At 41.9% G+C, this 20,358-nt stretch overlaps 1 protein-coding gene across 1 annotated transcript in view; it reads right to left on the reverse strand.

The window, feature by feature from the left end:
- The window catches only part of crppa (CDP-L-ribitol pyrophosphorylase A), a 56,549-nt gene that overhangs the window by 15,474 nt on the left and 20,717 nt on the right, over positions 1-20,358 (reverse strand). Inside the window, exons 7-9 of the mRNA XM_030394887.1 lie at positions 13,530-13,607; positions 13,252-13,344; positions 8,512-8,643 (exon numbers count right to left, since the gene is read on the reverse strand). Of these exons, the coding sequence (XP_030250747.1) occupies positions 8,512-8,643; positions 13,252-13,344; positions 13,530-13,607 (303 nt within the window). The remainder of the gene's footprint in view (positions 1-8,511; positions 8,644-13,251; positions 13,345-13,529; positions 13,608-20,358) is intronic.

Here is a 20,358-nt window from a genome sequence, read left to right on the forward strand (position 1 = left end):
CAAACAGCAGGGGAAAACTATGTGAAGGGGCAGGGTGGATATTGGACTTCTATTCCAGTGCAGTGGATCAAGAGGACTCGCCAAATTCGCTGGCTCTCCCAGAGATCTTGGGGTAACCAAAAACAGCTTCATGAAACGCCACGTCATTTCTTATCTGCGCCGCTTTCTGAAATGTTTTGATTAACTTATCTCATCCTCATTCAGTTGAGCACGGCTTCTAAACTGAATCTAATAGCAACGTCTCCTCATGTCTATCGACTTAGGAGGAGCCAAAGGGGCTGACGAATGGGTTTTTACAAATCACATCTGTCTCGTAACGGAGACAGTTCGTCATTTTTTAAAACTGGGATGAGTACATCCAACAGGTTCCAACACTCCTCACTCACCACAGAAAAATACAACACCAGTCGCTTATTCATCCGAGAACAATTGTTGGATTAACTCGGGTAGAGGTCGGGAGTGTGCTGAGACAGCAGAGACGGCAGCCATCCCTGATCTCCCTTGACCCTGCCAGGGTGCGAAGGCATAGGTGTCACAGCAAAAGCCTGAGTTGCTTGTGTAGGGTTTCACCTGTCTGCCTCGTTGGACGTGAGCAGTGATAGGCTGTATATGTCGCCTGACAGATGTAGTGTGAGGGGAAAAAAGAGTGCAGACGAAGACCGCTGGAGAAATCATTTTCCCTTGGCGCTTCATTTAGAAAATTCTCCAGGAGTGCGTAATTCATTTTCAGGGAATTAACTAAAAGACCAGGTCTCATTTATGGAACTTTGCGGTAAAAACCTGATTGTTTATGACTTTGTAAACTTTGGCTCACTTTTTTAGACATGCTAGTTCTGGTTCTAGGGATGCCAGTGTCAGTTGGTCCAAAACTTTGGTTCGAACTGAAATATCTCAACAATTATTCTATGGATTGCTATAAAGTGTTGTATAAAATGTTTAGTATGAAAGTACAAAGACGGTGTAAAGAAGGGGTAGTTGTGGGGGTAGTACTGCACAGATAACTCAGACAAACATGTCTGCCGAAGCCTTTTGCACAAACTTCCCGCCCATGTTTCATTTCATGCAATGCTGTGCCTCCTTATTAAGACCACTTATTTATTCAGCATGCACGATTGTTGGATTTAGCCCGAGAAGAGTTTTGAGTGTGCTGAAACCACAGAGATGACATTCTTCCCCCGATTTCCCTTGACCCCGGCGAAGGTACAACTCCACGAGTGTCACAGCAAGAGCTTCACCGGGTCGTGTACGGTTTCACCTGTCTGCCTTTCAGACCTAGATCTGAACAGGTAGAGGAGAATAGACCTATAGAGTCCTCTTCTTTTCTTCCTCCCTCCCCTCCCTCCTCTCCTTTCTCTACCTCTCTTTTCTTCCCGACCGGCTAATCTCTTCTCAGGTTTAGGATTCCCGGTCCGGGCTCTTTGAGGAGGAGGAAATATGGGGTTGGGTAAACATCAGGGCTCTCACTGCAGGGATTACAACACCCATATATCACCGTGACAACTCCCTTTTCAGCGGATGACAAGTCGCCAGGACCCTGTACGAGGAGGGATCCAATGACACTTCCTATCGCCACTGCAGACACTGATAGCATATACCGTCACCGTTTTCACAACATCGTGTCAGTTTATGAGGATCCGGTTTCTGCGTACTCTCAGCCAACATCTTTAGATCGGTTTGAGGTTTTCACACATTAACGCACCTGATGTTTGGCTTGTGGGCATCTTAAGAGGGGTAACAACACAAAAACGGAAAAAGGCTCTAGAGAAGTGCTTTGATCACATGTCCTTTCACAGAGACGGCTGTTCATTGTCTGTGATTCCATTTCACTCTCTCCTCTTGACGAAGCGAAGTGGCATGCATGGCGACGCGCCGCTGGACGCATTGTGCCTCGGCGATTGGGTGTTACTTTGAATAATGTGAAACCGCAGTCAGGCCTCGTTAGAGAAAGTCCGCTTTCAATCCAAAAAGACATCACCGAAGGTCGATGAGGTGGATCATTTTCCCAACCTCTCTGGGACAAATTCAATTCCATGTGCTCATGCATTTTAACCGTCAGGTTAAAATTCAATTATCCAAATGGCCGTACTTTTCCGAAGAAGTGGGTGCGTCCAATAATTCCTCAGTGTGATACAAAACGAGAGGCCAGGGACACTAATGTTCTCCACAGTTGTTCTTCTCACTGGTGTGCAGTGACAACAACCAACTATGTCAGAGCAGAGAATGAAATCATTTAGGGAGGAACAAAGGGGACTCAGAGTTTATTGTGGATTATCTTTAACAAGGTTTCATATAAAGAAATTTGGAAAAAATAAAAGTATTGATGTCATCACTTGTTTTGCTGCTGATGGCAAATTGAAGGCATCAGAACTTTGGCTTCAGAATCAAACTTGAGTTGTCATCTAATGTCAGAGACTTCAGAAATCGAATCACATTAAAGACTCTCGTCTGAAAAAATACACAAAGAGGCAAAGGAACAGGATAGGCTTCAGTGCTGAAAATGTACTCTTAAAATGTTTACAGGATTCAAAATATTTCCAGTGACTGCAGCCAGATTGACAAATCCAAGTATTGTATACAAGCTTCATGTCCCGGTCGCGGTACTCTGCCCTTCAGTGTGACGTCCACAGATTGCAATAAAATGTATAATTGTGGCTGTCAGGACACAACCACGACCATCAGTTTTTCAGTGTATTTAACTTGCTAACTTTTTCACAATGACTATGATCCTTCCGTTAACCAAATAGTCAGTGCGTTTACATGCACAGCTTAGTCAGATTACAGCCATAGTTCGACTATGCTGCTCAGTCGGACAACTGCAATTATCCGAGTATACATGCCAGTGAGAAAATCGAATTACTGGCCGAAAGCATGTCATACCCCGGTACGCTAGGTGGCGCTGTACGCATTTCAACTAGTGTTAACGGGGCCACCTCCGGCTGACCTCTTTACGTCACCAGCTGCCTCGGCATTCAAGAAAGATGGCGTACGAAGAGCGAGACGAAGCTACATCTTTGTAAACTTCGTATATGGTGTACATGATAATTACACAAACTAGGTGCACTCTGGCGCTCTTTCTTGCCGTGATTTCGGAGGAAAGCCGCCGCCGCCGCCGCCGCCGCCCGTCTACTTCCGGCTCACGGCCCCGGGGAAAAATCTTGCGCATGCGCAGAACGCAAAATCCGATCCGATCCGCTGAAAACGTATACATGCAGGAGTAATGCGACTTTCAATCGAATAATCTATGTAGTGTAATTCGACTATGAGAAATCCGATCCGGTCCGATTTTAGTCAGACAAAGGTGTATACATGCATCTTAAAAATCCGTTCATAGTCAGACGAACGCAGTAATTCGGTTTTCTTGAGTGTCATGTAAACGCACTGAGTGTTAGTTGTGCAACCACACTGCGACATAATCCTACACACTGAACCTATAAACAGTTCAACTACTTTGAAAGTGAAATAACAGCATTTTGGATCTGAACTGGGACATTTTCCCCAGAAGGTATAGTTTTGTTCTATTATTTCCAAACTTTTTTTGCACCCTGGATGGCCAAGCGCCAATGTTTCTTTGCAGGAACTCCATGCTGCATGCTGTTCCACACATTCACACCTTGGAAGCTGCCCAGTAAAACCACAGTCTGACCCGTTGGCTACCAAGCAGCTCCACTGGAGCAGTTTTGGGTTAATTACCTTTCTCAAGGGCACCTTAGCTGTGGTAATGAGGAAGTACATCTACAGTACAGTAGTAATATGTACAAACAGTAACAGTCACAGTTCAGATGTTCACAGATTACAGTTCAGGATTGTACTTTGTGTTTATGTTTCACTAGCAGTCTTTGTTGCTGGTGAGAAATATCTCAGCAATTAAACCTTTCAAACAATATTCATAAAACTGTAGCTTAGAAAAATAACTGCTCATTATCACACTGGCTGGCAGTAGTGGAGGCTGTGACAGCATCACGTTCAAAAGTCATTTAGCAGACTGACTGTCAGCACACGTCTTTTCCACGAGTATTCACAGTTAAATTTCTGCTCAGGTCAGTTTGAGAAGAGACTCGGGTTGTGAAGTTTACATTATGCCTTGTTTTGCTCCTGCATGGTCTAAGTGTACAATACTGAGGCCACATTTTAGGGGCAGCCCATCAACTCTCCATAAGTCAGACACCAGAACATTGTGCTGATGTGGACTATTAAGCTGCATGAACCCAAACTGATAGCACGGTTTCTGCAGGTCAAATTTAAGACTTTTCAAGGCCTTTTTGAAGACCATTTTGAACTAAATTTAAGACCTACATGAAGTACGAAAAAGTAAGGAAAAATGCGGTCCCAGAATTACTTCAAAAAATAACTACATTTATTGCCATTAAATGGAGAATGGAGCGAGTGAGTGAGTGAGTGAGTGTGTGTCAGGGTTATTATAGCTTTTAAATGTCATTAATTTTTTGTTTAATTTAGTTTTTCAGTTTGTTTTTTATGTCACCTTAGTTTTAATTAGTTTGAGAAGTGATTAATAGATTTAGTTTAGTTTTTATCCAGGAATTTAATCTAATTTAGTCAACTATAATCCAAAGCACCTCCGCTTTCAACGTTGGAGTTGATCCGAAGATGGTTCGAATGTTGCTTGCCTGCGAGACGGCGCAGAGTTCGGGTCGAGCGAAACTGGACGAACTTGGACTGGGAACTGGTGACAAAGGCGTACAAAAGTGTGTGATTACGTGACTTCGCTGGAGACTTTAAGAAGCTAACTGGCGTTTTTCCAATTTTGTGTGTGACACCAGAGCTTTCACACCAAGTGTGCCCAAGTTGAGGGTCCTCTTGCAGAGCGTACACTGCGCTTCAAATTCATTATGAGGCTTTTAACCAACTGAATTCTGGTTGTTCAAGCCAACACTTTCCCATAGTTGTAGCAGATTCCGCAGTCGAAGTCTTTCCGGAACTGGCGAAGTGTGCGACGATAAACTCTGACCAGGCTGCTGGCAAAATGCCACTTACGCTCCTGGATACTTCAGAAAGAAGAACAACACACGGAGCTGACTGTGAATCTCACCAACACATTTCCCCAAAACAAAAAACTAAAACAAAAAAAAAAGGTGACGACGGAAGCGGTAAATGAACGTACACAGACTTTTTAAGACCCCATGGAAACCCTGTGATAGTCACAGAGTCAAGGTTCCGTGGAGCTGAAGCGCACAAAACCACAAACACAAATAAAGGAAACATTTTGATCAGCACACACAAACTCGCATTCAAATGGATAAACATGTTCTTTTAAGCTAAACAGCTAAACATCTTTTTATCGGAGCAGAATTAATTTGAACTGAAAGAATGTTTATTGATACAAATTGCACTGTCAAAAGTCACAGGAAGAACATCTGTATAAAACTGTGGACGGCAGCATAAATAATGTTTTCAGCGTGCTTCCCCCCTATTATGAGACTTCCAAACAGGACACCAACACTTGACCTTTACTTGCATGGAACAGAAAATGTAATCCAGGCCGTTTTATTGTGGGGAAAACACAGCGGGACAGCCTTCATGTGACCAAGCTGAAAATCATCCTCTGGATGTTGAAAATATTACATTTTTATGGCAAACAATCCTGATTTGTGCCTCGTACTCAGTTACATAATTGGTCATATAATGAAAGTGCAACTGTAGATGTTTATGAGTTTTATAGAGCAGTTGTTTCATGTTTTAGTTAAGGGAACAAACACTGAGGAAAAAAACAAAATAGAAGAGAAAAACCATTTGTAAGTAGTACAAGCCACCCACACAGATTTAGTGCATCGTCCAATAATCCAGCTGATTCATTGCCTGAAAATGTTCACTATGTGTGCATTATTGCCTGCTGTCAGATCTTTTTTTTTTTTAAGCCAAAGAAATAAAACAAAACTGAGAATTTGTGCGCAATATCCATATAGACCGTGCAGCCAGCAGAGGAAGTGTTGGCAGGCATCTCGACAAATACGAATAAGGCCATCTGGGAAGAATTATTCTTATTATAACAAAGAGCTAACAATGATTGATATATTCTGTATTCTGCTGTTCCACTATCTCATAACGAAGAGTATTTTATCATGGTGAAACACGCATTATCTCCGTCCACTCCCTTCTGAGGAGTCGAAGCAGGATGACTAATTAACAGCATTAGTCTCCATAATTCAGGGGAAAACCATGATGTTCAACATCCGATAGCTGAATCAAACTCATATGTGGGCCAGCAGCAAACAGCATGCCTCACCATCGAGAAAACTAAGCATCTAGTTTTAATTAGGCGGCCCTCGTGACGTCAAGGACCGACGACTGATGCCGAGTCTTTGGCCACAGAAGACCGGGCCCCTTCTTTCAGCTCATCGTTTTCTTTCTGCAGGAGTGGATAAACCCAACCTGCGCAAACATCCCCTCGCCGGAGGCACAGACAAATGATTTGTGAAGAGATGCGGCTGCCAAGAAACCTCATTTATCACACTGCTGCAGCCAGTCATCGACATAAATCATGATGAATGTCATGTTTAAGGCCAACAACGCCATGAATATTCAACATTTGTCTTAGGTTTCCCTGCATGTCTGGGCCAAAAGTTGTGATTGGACTTGACAGCTTTGGTAGCATGAATCCTTACGTTTGTCATTGTGCTGGATGAATAATTCCACTTTATATAATCCTGTGATTACTGAGGAGTCAGTTATGGATTTCAGGTCAACCACATCCACCCTGATGACTCCAGTGCACACTTGGCGGGCCTCGCGGTGGAGTCCCATGACAAAGCTTAACCCTGAAGGTTCGGCTTACACATGCGGTGGTTGACCAGAGATGTGGACTAGAGTCATTGTGATTTGGAGTCAACTTGAGTCAGTGTTTTCCAATTTGATGACTTGCAATTTGACTTGACAGAAAAAAATGACTTGAAACTCGTCTTGGATTTGGAAGTGAAAGACTCGTGACTTGACTTGACTTGAGATATGATGGGTCAAATGACTTCTTTGTTCATTTTATGCTTTCAGTTTAGTTTCTTAGGTCAAATCTAGTCTGACTGTTATTATTTTACGTCTTAAGGCCCCTACACACCGTCCAACTGCCTTATCCGACCACTCTCCGACCACTCTGTTGCCTCTCGTCTGACCCGTTCGGCAGAAAAGCTGCATTGAACACACCGCTTCGAAGTGCTGCCTACTCCACTTCTGCGCCTGCGCAAGATACAATAAGCCTCCTTAACAGCGGGTGGCGCTAATCTCGTGCCAGTAATCCAAAACATGAAAACAGGAAATGACGGAACAAAGCGAGGAACGGAGTGCATAGAAAAACAAAGCGCACACAGTATTTATTCAGTATTCGTCCGACCCGAGAAGACGTTTGTGGACTAAATACTTGGCATACGTGAAAGATGACTATGGTTAGGCTGACACTCGCGTTGTGTGCCATCACCATCGTCACTTCCACCCCTCCCACACACCGCGCTGATTCGCTAGCACACCGCCAATCAGAGAATGCAATGGCTCGGACGTCCGACAGCCCACCTCCTCAGACTTCGCATGCTGAATCGGAACCGACAATGTCCGCGCGGCTCCGAAAGCTTCCGACGCAGCTGAACAAACCAAATATATTTGTTCCCGACCTCGTCCGAGTCTCCCCAAACGCTTCAGACGTCACGGTTGGTTCCTGCCTTTAAAGTGATGGGGAGGAGATATTTTCTTTGCTGGAGAAGAAATGAAGAATCTCAAGATCACTCATCCGTCGTTGCCATTCTTTGCTGCAGGATTTACTTACTCCTAATGACCTAATGAGCGCAGCGACACTGGAGCTGTGATAGCCAAAGTGGTTGGTGTGTTTACTGGGGCAACTACAGCTCAAAATCTGTTTCATCGGCTTCACTGCTGGCTGATTATGTTTACAAATTAACAGTGAGAAAAACACAACCCATTAACAACAGAGAGATAAACTCAGAGAGGAAATTGTGAATAAAAAAAGGAGAGGTCAGCTTGCTGGTATGACAATATTTTAATTATTTGGGTGATTAAATCTGTGTGTAAATCTTACTCCCTGTAATCGACTTGGTTTAGGACTTGACATATCTTAACAAATGACTTGCCTTGATTTGACTTGCCCAACAACAACAAAATACTTTTTTGAGACTTGGACCAAATGTCACATGTCTGCTTTAGACCTAAAGCACCTCTGCATCCTTTCAGTCCTCTGACATTGTTGAGGGTGAAAAGTTGACATTCTCTCTGAATCACACATTTATTCCTGCTTGCTCATTTAAAAAAAAAAAAGAAAAGAAAGGAAAAGCCTGTGCACAAACTCGCACATAAAGATGTGTGATAAAAGACAGCAACCTTGCCTGAAGCATAAAAGCAAGACAAGACATTGGAAGGAGACACTTGAAAGACATTTCCCATTCTGTTTTGTTTGGCCTCTTTCAAACATGCATTCACAGCACAGGAACTCTGCGCTCGTTTTAGGAAGACATAAAATATAAACATGAAGACGACAGAGTAAGACTAAGAGCTTACCTTTGACTGATGAACCTGGATGCCGTAGAGGAGAACATTTCGGAGCTTGGCTGCGGAGGCCAGGTCCATGATGGCTGCTGGCTCTGCCACTGTCCCACTGATGGACGGCTCATCAGAGGCGCTCAAATGCACCTATCAAAACAGAGGCCACCGCACCCAATCAGAAAAGCTTGCCAGTAGTGAGGATCTCTTACCAGAACAGCAATCATGCCCCTTTTTCGGAGCAATTATAGCTCATTGTTCAAGCCGTCGTTTAAACATGTTGCAACTCTATAGGCCTGTTTGTTTAAAGCTGTGCTCAGAGAAGATGAGCTCTGCTCTGCTGAAAGTAAACAGAGGTTGCTTGATACACAGTCCTGTCTGAGGATATTATGACTCTATAATTCGGTTGTTAATCTTTCTGCCCTCTGGGGTTTATTTTCTCCAATTAGAGCAGCAAAATCCAGACACATCGGTTCACGTTACCGTGTCATCCTTAAAATGATCTAAAGCTCAGTTGATTCCTCGACTGACCTGCTGACAGAAACTTAACTCGAGATTTATTCAGCGCAATTATTTTGTCATACATCCTTAAAAACTGCAGCAGTAAGACACATTAGACGGCAGAATCGTTTCAAATGTGTCAAGACATCTGCTCTAAACATGTAATTATTACACTTACTCTTGAATATCAATCAGACGAGTGCTGTCAACAGATGAAGTTCAGTCATAAGACTGATTGTTCAGCACATTCGCAGGTGTTAAACCTCCGGGCCACTAGTTCATATGAGTTTATTGAAACACTGATGCCACAGGAGCCGTGTTTCCATTACCTGTCAGGTGAATTTGAGCGACATTTCAAAATGTTTCATAAAAAAGATAAAGATTTCTGACACCTAACAACACGAGACTCAACAACATGAGGTTCATTCTTTGCTCAAGGCCTCGTTTTTCACAGACGGTTTGAAACAGTGACCTCCATCAACCGGTCTGCTTCTCTGCTCCTCGAGGCCATCACCTACACTTCAAACCCTATTATTCCTCCACTGATCACTACCATGTGATCAAACCTGTGATTAATAACGAGAGTACGTGTGCGAACCAATAACAACCCCCGGCCAAACAAAGGTGGGGATAAACTCTGGTGCCTCATCACTTAGAGCCGTGAAACTCAGCGGCGGCTTCGTGTTTCTGGTAGTCACAACTTCGCAGTTCAGACACATTCAAACGTGACCATGAAATCAAGTTTGTCACGGAGGGAGAAGCGTGTGATCAGTTACACTCGTGGTTTGTTTGGGGGTTTTTTTTTCTTAAATTGCACTTAACTTTGGCATCATATATTGTAGAAATGTGTGGAGCTGCACAAAAAGGATTATCAGTTTTAGAGATTTATTTTCGTTGGTTAGGGTTTTGGTTTAAAAACAACAACAGAAAAAGCAGGAATTGAAACATCAGTCTGTAAAATGACAGACAACTAACAGTCCAACATCCCAGAGTGTTCAGTTTAAAAAGAGACAAAACAAATCCTCAAGTATGAGATCTGGCATGAGGAGCATTTTGGCATGACTTCAATGATTGATTGATTTACGACAATTCAAATTCAAAGTGTTGCTGATTTATTTCACATTTATAAAATAACCACTTGATTAAGTATTGAGCTCTTGTAATGTGTTTCAATGTTACAGGAGTTAATACATTAAGAACAGAAGAGACAAACTATAGAAGTGGTAATATCTTTTTTAAAGGTTGGCATATCATGCTCAATAACCAGTGTTTCCCACACGTGCAGTTTACTTGGGCGGACCACCCACGTGTATTAACAGCCGCCAGAGTTTATCTGAAGTTCTATTCAAGCATTTTACAGATGAAAACGACTTCATCTGTGATCGATTAACTAGTGGACAATCCGCCCTCGCTCTTCCCCTCCCATCTACTGTCAATCACACTTGCTCTGCTAACAGAGAGAGAGACATTTTCTTGCATAACATCCCTCCTGTAAATTCACAGATTGTAATGTGACATCTCCTATTTAATGCCCTTGTTTAGGATAAACTTGTGGTTGAACCTGATCGTTGCGATGTTGTCTGGTTCACGTTGCTTTTGATCTGCTGCACACTCAACGAGCTTCCTGCACAAGCAGCTGACCTGCTGTTATGATAATGAATATGCTGGTGAAAATATCCTGAACGAGAGGTGTGTTTTATAAAATGTACCGCTGAATAAATGAACAGATAATGCTGGTGATAGAAGGTGAAGAGAAGGGAGAGAGAAAACCGAAACAAAATAAAACATATTATGTAAGGAAATAATATAGATAAATATTTAACAGGAAACAAAAGAAATAAATAATACGGAGTAGAATAGAAACATGTTGACTGTAGGAACTGTGTGAACTGGCAGAAAGTCCACTCCTCTAAAACCAGGTGTGTGTGTGTGTGTGTGTGTGTGTGTGTGTGTTTTCACATGTGAATTACATGGTTTAAGGTTAGGGTTTTGAAAGTTATACTGGTTACGGTGAGGGTAAGAAATACAACCTTGTGTTTGTGTGTGTGTGTGTGTGTGTGTCCCAATCTTTATTGAAAACCTAGTACAACTCACACAAATACGAGCAGGGGCTTTAGTGAAGTAATGCTGCGTGACATCGCAGTGATTGAGACCTGTCGGCCTCCGTGAGTTTATTTCTTTTCGTATTACCTGGAAATGTTTTGGCACTTTTTGCGGGTACTTGTTGAGGAGGTCAATTTTCCAAATTAAAAGAGGATAAACAGGACCTTTTTGCAAATATTCAAAAGTTTCTTGGTCCAGATTGGATTTGTTTGTTTTATTTTCGTCCTGCCGAGTTCTCAGGTCAGTGATACTCTGTTAGATGTTGGTGTTTGAAGCCGGTGAACAGTAAGCGAGGCCGAGCTGCAGCGCTCTCCTGGGAGGTGTAGGGTTTCCAAACAGCTACAGAGTTCATCAAGGTACCCGAGGTGGACTCCAGGTGACGTTTTTTACAAGCAGAAGAAAAAGGGAAAGATTTGGCTCGGCCTGTAGTACATGTAACTTAAAGAAACTGAATCTGTCCTGTGCCAGATGTCTGTTTTCAAGAACAAGAAGAAAAACGTTCATTCATAGTGTGGGAAATGATACAGAGATATTAAACACACAGACCTACACGAGCTCTTTCTACACTTATTGGCTTCTGGGAAGATGTTCAAGGAGAATCCAAGATTTTCACAGATGCTTTTGTTCTGGCATGACGAAGACAGTCGACAGTTTGTTGACTTACAGCTTTGGTGAAAGGTCGGTGTACCTACAACCAATTAAGCATTGGTTTGAATTAGTAATGAGTGTGACATTTGCTCTTATTAAACTGGAGTTGCTTGGGGGAGGGGTTTGGTTAAAACACACATCACAGATTGGAAAGTAGGCTTTCCTGGTCGGTTGGCGTCACTGCTGAGCTTAATTGTGGCGCTGATCCATTTGTCCAGGTTAAAAACTGTTTTTATAATCAAGAAATGAGTTTTACTCCCCGTAACTTTGCACGTCAGAGTTGCTGTGCAGCTGATACTTGATAGCTCTCTAACTCCAAACGTCTACGCTTTCAGTCTTCTTCAGTGGTGAGCTGCCAACTCAGAGCAAGGAATGGAAACAGGAGTGTAGGGAGTGTGGGACAAACTTGGATGTCCAATCTCAGGTGGCTTGTTGGCCACTCTAACAGAGATTGTGGTCCAGTTTGAAATATCTCAAGAACTCTTGGATGGATAGCCATGAAATTTTGTCTAGACAATCATGATCTCCAGATGACGTATCCAACAGACTCTGATCCCCTGACTTTTCATCTAAAGCCACAGTGAATATCACTTCTGTGGTTTTGAGCAAAACCAAAAAGATTTGTAAGTATTTGCCATGACGTTTGGAACAAATATTCATGTTCCGGTTAAGGATGAATTGTAATAACTTTGTTAATTCCTCAAAAGGTAGAGTTCACCCCAAATTAAAATGACATATTTTCCCTCTTACCTGTAGTGCTATGTATCCATCTAGATTGTTTTGATGTGAGTTGAACTGAAATAGAAACTGTGGGAACAACTACATTCGTCCGACAGTACACTTGCTCTATCGTTTTTTTTTAGTTTTTGATGTTGATCTTGATATTGATCTGGGGCCAATGATGTGACTGGCTAGTTTGCTAGTCTTGTTGTTAAACGTTGTATTCAGTGTTTGTCAACTGTATGCAATCTTACCGACTTTAAATCTTGCTAGCATAACGTTAGCTCTCTGGCTAACAGCTGAGAAGAAGATATTATCTTCTGTTAAGTCGTCTTCTGTTCATCATATTCACTGGGCTAGCTTCCGCTGCTTAGGAACCTTATGAAATTGTAATGAGTGCTAATTAAACCTTCATGTGTTGCCAGGGAAGCAGAGTTGTTGCTTGTGGAAAAACTTAATATTTGGATCTCAAAATGCATGAAAACATAAATTAATAGACTTTTCTTTTCTTTAGCAAGTGAGCATGGTGTAAGCAGGATAATGCTCCATTAGTCATTGCTTCAGTCAAATATTGTGAATTAAAGTAATGTGTTGCTGTATATAATGTATATAGAAGACTAGCTGATGTTGTTGCCTGTGACCATTATATCCAAAACTTGGCATCTCACTTACTAACTTTTCTGCAAGTACCACCATCCAAACTATTGACTAAGTCTGTGAACATGATATGTGCATCCTTAGGCTCTTCTGTAAAACAATATCTGCAGTATCCTTGTGCGAACTCACCCAAATGATAACCGGCGGATGGAGCAGAGCCCTATTCGCTGCTTCCAAATCCTTCAGCAAGTCCTCCACTTCAGACAGGCTACAACGATTGACCTGGGGACAAAGGAAATCAAAACCTTTTGAGCATAGATGGAATTTTTTCTCCACGATGAGCAGCGAGATAAGAAGTGTGCTCCAAGCTTTTAATCTAACATCTACACCCTCCTACAGCCAGACCAGATCATGAATATTTACACGGACATTTTTCAGAGAAGTCGTAGCTAAAAACAGGAACTCACAGAAATCTGAATGAAGTTCCACTCCTTCAGTAGATATCCGGTGTTTTCTCCCATCAGATCTGGGATGACATCCAGCTCCTGTAAGACAGAGATAGCCCGATGTTAAATATTCAGTTCTGCTTGTTAAAGGATCCTGAGTGATAACGCTTAAAAGCAAGTGCTGCAGTACCAGGGTCCTAATGCATCTGATGCCGAGTGACTGATTGACTCCAGTGCTCAGAGGTCAAGAGCCTTCTGGTTTTTGTTTCAGCCACTTCTTCAATTATTAGTGTGAGAGAACAAACCACCTGTTTTCCTGCTGCGAAAGATTTTATGATTGGAAGGATAAAAAAAAAAACCTAAAAACTTGGGGAGTACGTATTTGAGTGGCTCGACTCCATCGACTATATTCAGAAGCTTATTAGAACAAATGGAAGGGATTTTTTTTTTTTTAAAAGAAACCATTTCTGGGCTCCTTTACACGTCTGGACTGGCAGGAAAAATCTGACATATGCAAAAGCTGGGGACAGCGATCAGACACAAGCCAACTTAAATTTCATTACACTGCAAATTGAGTCAAAGGCCAAATACAGCCAAGAATCGTAAAAGCTTTTTTGCTCAAGGAACTGGGACACTTAGGTCCTGATCTTTCCATTCAGTTTCGGCCTTGGCATACGAGTGTGATGAGGCAATACGATAGCTCACCGTGTCCATCATGTCCGCTTCACGTTCATGTTTGTTGTTATGCCTGTAATTACAGCCTGGTACTACGATTTCACACACATAGGAAATAAACACGGAAATAAACATCCAGAGTCTGGCACTGAGATACAGTTGTTCTACCCATAAAATAACAGAAAGTAATTGGAAATGTGAAATGAATATGGGAAACACATGTTGGAGGGTTAATTGCTCTTGAAAGATAACTGCCCATGGCTTCAGGAGGAAAATCATTTCAGGCCGAAATGTAGATTAGCAGGGTTTGGAAAAACTGGCATGATCTAAACCAGGTTGGGCATGAAATCCCAGAGTAGGAATGTTTACTTAAATTTGGGGATGGCCTGGAGAACCAAGAATCCACAGAGGCTCGATGACCAAACCACTCTGAGGACACTGGGAAAACAAAGTTTAAGGGCTCAGCACAGGAGTGAGCGACCCACTTTAATGAATTAAATATCCTAAACATGTTATGGAAAAGACTAAATGTCAATGATTCTAATGAGGATTCATTCATCTTATTTAAAACAACAATGTTAAAAAAGTAATACATTTTTTTTTTATTATTATTTTTTTTTATTTATTCCGAATATGCAAAATGGAACACGGCTTCCTGATTGCTATTTAACAAATTATTTACACAACATAATATGGAAATGAAGATTTTGAGGAAGCAAAAAAAAAGTAAAACATAACATATTCGAAAAGGAGTGAGAAGAAGCATAGCATATATATAAGCATATATATATATATACATATATATATATATATATATATATATATACATATATATATATATATATGTATATATATGTATATATATGTATATATATATATATATATATATATATATATATATATATATATATATATATATATATATATATATATATATATATATCTCAAATGATACTTTAAGCCCTAAACCTGCACTGGCTTTCACATTTTCTCCTTAGTTACTTTATATTTTGTTTAATTCACTAATATTCATTACTCTTAAGGCCCCCACACACCGCCCAGATGTCCAACTGTCTTATCCGACCACTCTCCGACCACTCCGTTGCCTCTTGTCTGACCCGTTAGGCAGAATAGCGGCGTTGAACACACTGCTTCGACATGCTGCCTACTCCACAGTAGCGTGTACGTTCTGCGCTTGCGCGAGATGCAATAAGCGGGTTGCGCTGTGCTGTGAGTTGTAAACGAGAGGCTTGTGCACGCAACTCTCTTTACTTTCGATCAAAAATAAACTTAACTATTTCATACAAAAACAGCTGCATACTAAACATGCAGCGAGGCATTACCAAACGAACACAGATGAATCCGTCCTGAACGGACATAACAACTGGTCTCGAGCCAATACTGCAAAACATGAAAACAGGGAATGACGGAACGAAGTGCATAGAAAAACAAAGCGCACACAGTATTCCGCCCCTCCCACACACCGCGGTGATTCGCTAGCACACTGCCAATCAGAACGGCCATTCAGCTGGCATACAACCAATCAGAGAATCCAATGGCTCAGACGTCCGACGGCCCACCTCCTCAGACTTCGCATACTCAATCGGAGCCGACAACATCCGCGCGGCCCCGAAAGCTTCCGACGGAGCTGAACACACCAAACATATTTGTTCCCGACCTCGTCCAAGTCTCTCCAAACGCTTCAGACGTCCAACGGTTGGGCCAGTGTGTTCCTGCCTTTAATGTCTTAAACTGGGCCCAGTGTGTGACCCAGACCGGGGGAAGCCACTGTAGTAATCTCTGGCACAAGAGTTTCCTTCGGGATTAATAAAGTTCCATCTTATTAGTATTTGGCTATCCAGGGTTACATTTGGGGCAATGAAATTGAGCTGTAACACAAAGTTAGAGGATAAAATTAGAGGATCGCCAACGTCCGGAGGCTTCATCCTCTGGGAACTCTGAATTTGTGGAGATATTTTAACCATAGTGATGGGAACAGACCAAACGACAGATCAGCGTTACCATCCTAAAAATGGGCGATAACCACTTTAAGGATGGGTTAGGATGTCAGTTTCTTGGCAGACGAGAGCAGCAGGGAAAGACTTTAACAATAGGGGAGAGAAAGATTAGAGCAATCATGGGCCAAAAGGGGAAATCATCATATCTGGTTGCATTAACTTTATTTAATATTTGAGCCCGTTTTGGCATCAAGATGGGAAACTAACAGCAGCTACAGCAACACTTACCACTGGTGCACATTCACCTCATTTAAAGGTCAAGTCTGTGCCCTTAAAAAAGCATCTGGTGAGTAAACTTTTGTAAATTGGGAGCACAAATCAGAACGCATCACTTATCATCAGTGGCTGACAGACAAAAAAGCTCTTTGCCGTGGTGTTACTCCTTGCTGTCTAAACGATGGCCCATTTACAGGTGGAGGTTAATCATTAAAAACCCTCTTTAAGCTGATAAATGGGTCTGTAAATGTGGACAATCTTTGATCTGGCCCGGATATGAAAATATTATCATACATCAACATAAAAGGATTAGCGATAAGGAAAGGGAACTCACAGGAGGTGAGTTGGCCCAGTTCTTAAATGAAACACTTCTTTTCTCGTTTATGTACTTAAAGCTAAACCCAGCTAAACCTTTGTTCCAAATTCACTGAAGCCAAATGTTTGAATAATTGATGGCTTGTAGTTATGTAACACAAGGTTAAAGCAGGATATAGACTGACTGCACAAAACGGTTCGACGTGAAGGAGCTCGTTGAGAGGAAATCGAGGTTTTCATCTCTACACAGATATTTAGTATCTTGTTAAGCAGAGCATATTTGTATGTGTGAGTAATAGAAGACATTTTGACAACACTTACTCTTTCAAATAACTACCTGATCACAATTATAATCTATATTATTAAGGGGCACTTCTGGTTTTCAGTTACTAAGCAGCAGCCAATCAACAGTGAATGAAAATTTTACCCATTTGCATTCAGACAAAATCCAAAAATCAGTGAGTGTTGGAAAGTTTTCTGTCCAGAGTGAACGGGATCATTTATGGTATTCATTTTTAGTTTCATCAAAAGCATTTATTTCAAGCATTTACCAAGAAAATATTTTATATATATCTTTCATTTATACCACTGAGGTGCCGTTGAGCAACACCGTTAAACCCCCAACTGCACCAGGGAAGATACTCAGTGGTCAAAATATAAAATGTTTGTACAGACTGAACAATGGTATTCAATCATAACTCGATGATACTTCCCAGGATAAATAAAAGTTAAACATGTAGAACCCCAATATAATAAAAAAGTTGAAATGCTATGTAGCAAATAAATGAAGAAGAGTGTGATAATCTGCTAATGATTATACAAAGACAATATATTTAGTGTTTTACTTCTTCAACTTTCATTCATTCATTTTTGTACTTATTGTGCATTTGATGCCAGTTACATGTGTCAAACAAGTTGTGACAGGAGCAGCATTTTGTAAAACACATGATTATATGAAGGGTATTATTACACAGGCTCAATAACACTTATAATAACACTGTTTCTTGCAAATTTGCAACTGATTTAATTGTTTTTTTTAGGTGTTACGTTGCATCCAGACGTGCTGGAATAATAAGTACTTGCTCTGGAAATGTGGTGATGTCAGGAGACTCAGTTTGATCTAAATTTCACATCAATTGACAGTTTTTTCTTCTTCTTTGTAAGCCTGTATTTAAAAACGGTATCAAATGGATCTCTCAGATAACAACATCCTGCTGAGAGCAACCACACAATCACATTCTGACTGCGAGTGTCGTCCTCTTACTCACACATGCTGCCAAGTCCTCCACCTGGACACAAACACACACTGCGCCACACTGTCAGTTTTCAGCTGAGCCTGGGCAGCCCATCCATGCTTATCCCTGTATTAGATTCAGGTAATGGCACCGGGACAAAGGTAATTCTTCATCTTCCGCTTCCTCCCCTCGCCTTTCATCCCCCCCCCTCCATTCCTCCTTCCTCCTAACTCCCTGAAAAGGACGTATCTGGTTCCGAACACGCGCACCGGAAAAACACGGCCCCACCGGCCACCTGAGCATAGACGGGAATGGCTCCAATCAGCCGATCCAAGAAGACTGATACCGACCCCAATCCGTCTTTGGGGCCCGGTCCAGAACCAGACAGTGAGATCCGCCCGTTTGACACCAGCTGATGAAGGACTTGGAGCGAGATTAAAGGAGGATGGACCATTTGGATCACGATGGAACATGGAAAGACGTAATGCGGTGTGCTCTGCCGCCCCCTTCCACTGTCAGCAGCTACATCCAGGGAATATATATATACACATCAGGATGATCCGAGACACATGTTTCTTTACATGAAGCCATGTGTGGGCAATTTGTCAGCCTGGGTGTCTGCTCTCAAGAAGAGTAATAGGCGGTGGGAATAAAATATATGCATGTGAGGGGATGGACACAATATGATAAGCACCAGTACAATCTCATGTGATCCATCTTCACTTGTAAGGTCTTACTCTGGTCCGGTTTCATGGTTTATGTTGTCAGTATGTTTTCACTACATACAGGAGGGAGCAACTAGCCCCTTTCAGTCAAGCGTATAGATTTGGTTTCAGAATTAAAGGTGTTATACGTATCATTTCTGACTTAAAACAACTAGATCTTTGCTGCATTTTTTGTTCAATGTGTTCTTACATTATCCCAAAACTTTCCAACATTTTTTTAACTCAGAGAAATCTGTTATTTCATTCAGTATAATGGTGAGTTTCATTTCGTCGCCTGTTACTAAAACTTCTGGGAAACCATCAGGTGAGACGTCAGAGAGTGACGAAGACCTTCAGCGGACGTGAATACAACTTTGAAAAACTAAATATATCACGTCTGGCCACAAAACACTTGCTGCGGCTTGGAAGGCTTCACTTTCTGTGAACTCAAAATATTTTTGAAGGTGACTCAACAAGCATATCGATATTTTTATCAACTCCTCTCTTCTCTTTTCTCTGAACTTTAGCAGCTGGACAATAGCTGGAACAGGACAGAAATAAGATCAAGCTGTAGTGGTGGGAGGTGGGTATGATTTTGAAAAGTGAGCGTCTCTCCCGTACCAAAGTCAAAATACAGCCTTGTGGTATGAAAATGGTTCTCATACCACTCTTTCAGCTTAATCCACTTGGGACACTCTTTTTGTGTAAGTGCATTTGTGTAAGTATTTGATTCTCAAAACAGAGATCGTCTGCCGAGTACTTCTTTAGACAAAACAAAAACAAAAGCTACACAAAGGCAGCATTTGTCGAAGGCTGTTAAACTGAATTAACATGGAACAGGCATTGATGATATTACATCGTCCTCCCTTAGCCGAACAAGTTATTCGATTCCAGGTCACCTTAACTGTGCTGTTAATTTGTTTGTCTCAAATTGAGATGACATTTTGCACTGTGACCCTCATAACTTGATCCTCACTTTCTTGCTTTAAAGCTTTGCACAAAAGCTTTTCTGTCTGACAAACCCAAAACCTGCAGTTGCACGTCCACGTGTAGTCACAGAGCATATTTTTGTGACATCGGTTCTTCTTTCTTCTTTTTACAGACAGACTGAAGGTTGCCTGAGTTGGTGGTTACGTGGCTCGCTCAAGGGAAACCCGACAGTTGTTAAAGTAAAGGAGAGGACTTCACATATGGAACCTCTGCGTGGTCTGTGCTGTCCGACTGAATAACTCAGACTGTCACTCATTTACTGTTTTGCATATGGATGCTGTTTTCCATTGTCTATTAGAAGCAATTTTACAAATTAACTGGAGGATGTTTGCAGCAGGGGAATCTGATGTGCCCAAAAAAGATTAAAAGTGAAAGAGAGGAATACGAACTGTGGGCTGAAACTGGGAGCTTGTCAAGTCGGGGGGAGCAGAGGCGATAGCAGGATGAGGAGGAGGACGAGGAAGAGGAGGAGGAGGAGGTAAGAACTCATCACGAAACACTCGATTAATCAAGCCAACTCCCCCTGGTACAGGAAATATGACTGCCATCTGCTCTCCTGCATGCAGGGGAGTGAGAGGTGGAGGTCGGGGATGGAGGGAGATAATGAGGAGGAGGAAAGTTGCAGAGAGTGGATGTCTCAGACAGGCTCCATTAGAGGTCTGACCGCAGATGGCAAGTCTCGCCACGGGGCCACCCA

This window comes from Sparus aurata, chromosome 17 (genome assembly GCF_900880675.1).
Source record: "Sparus aurata chromosome 17, fSpaAur1.1, whole genome shotgun sequence".
Classification (NCBI taxonomy): domain Eukaryota; kingdom Metazoa; phylum Chordata; class Actinopteri; order Spariformes; family Sparidae; genus Sparus; species Sparus aurata.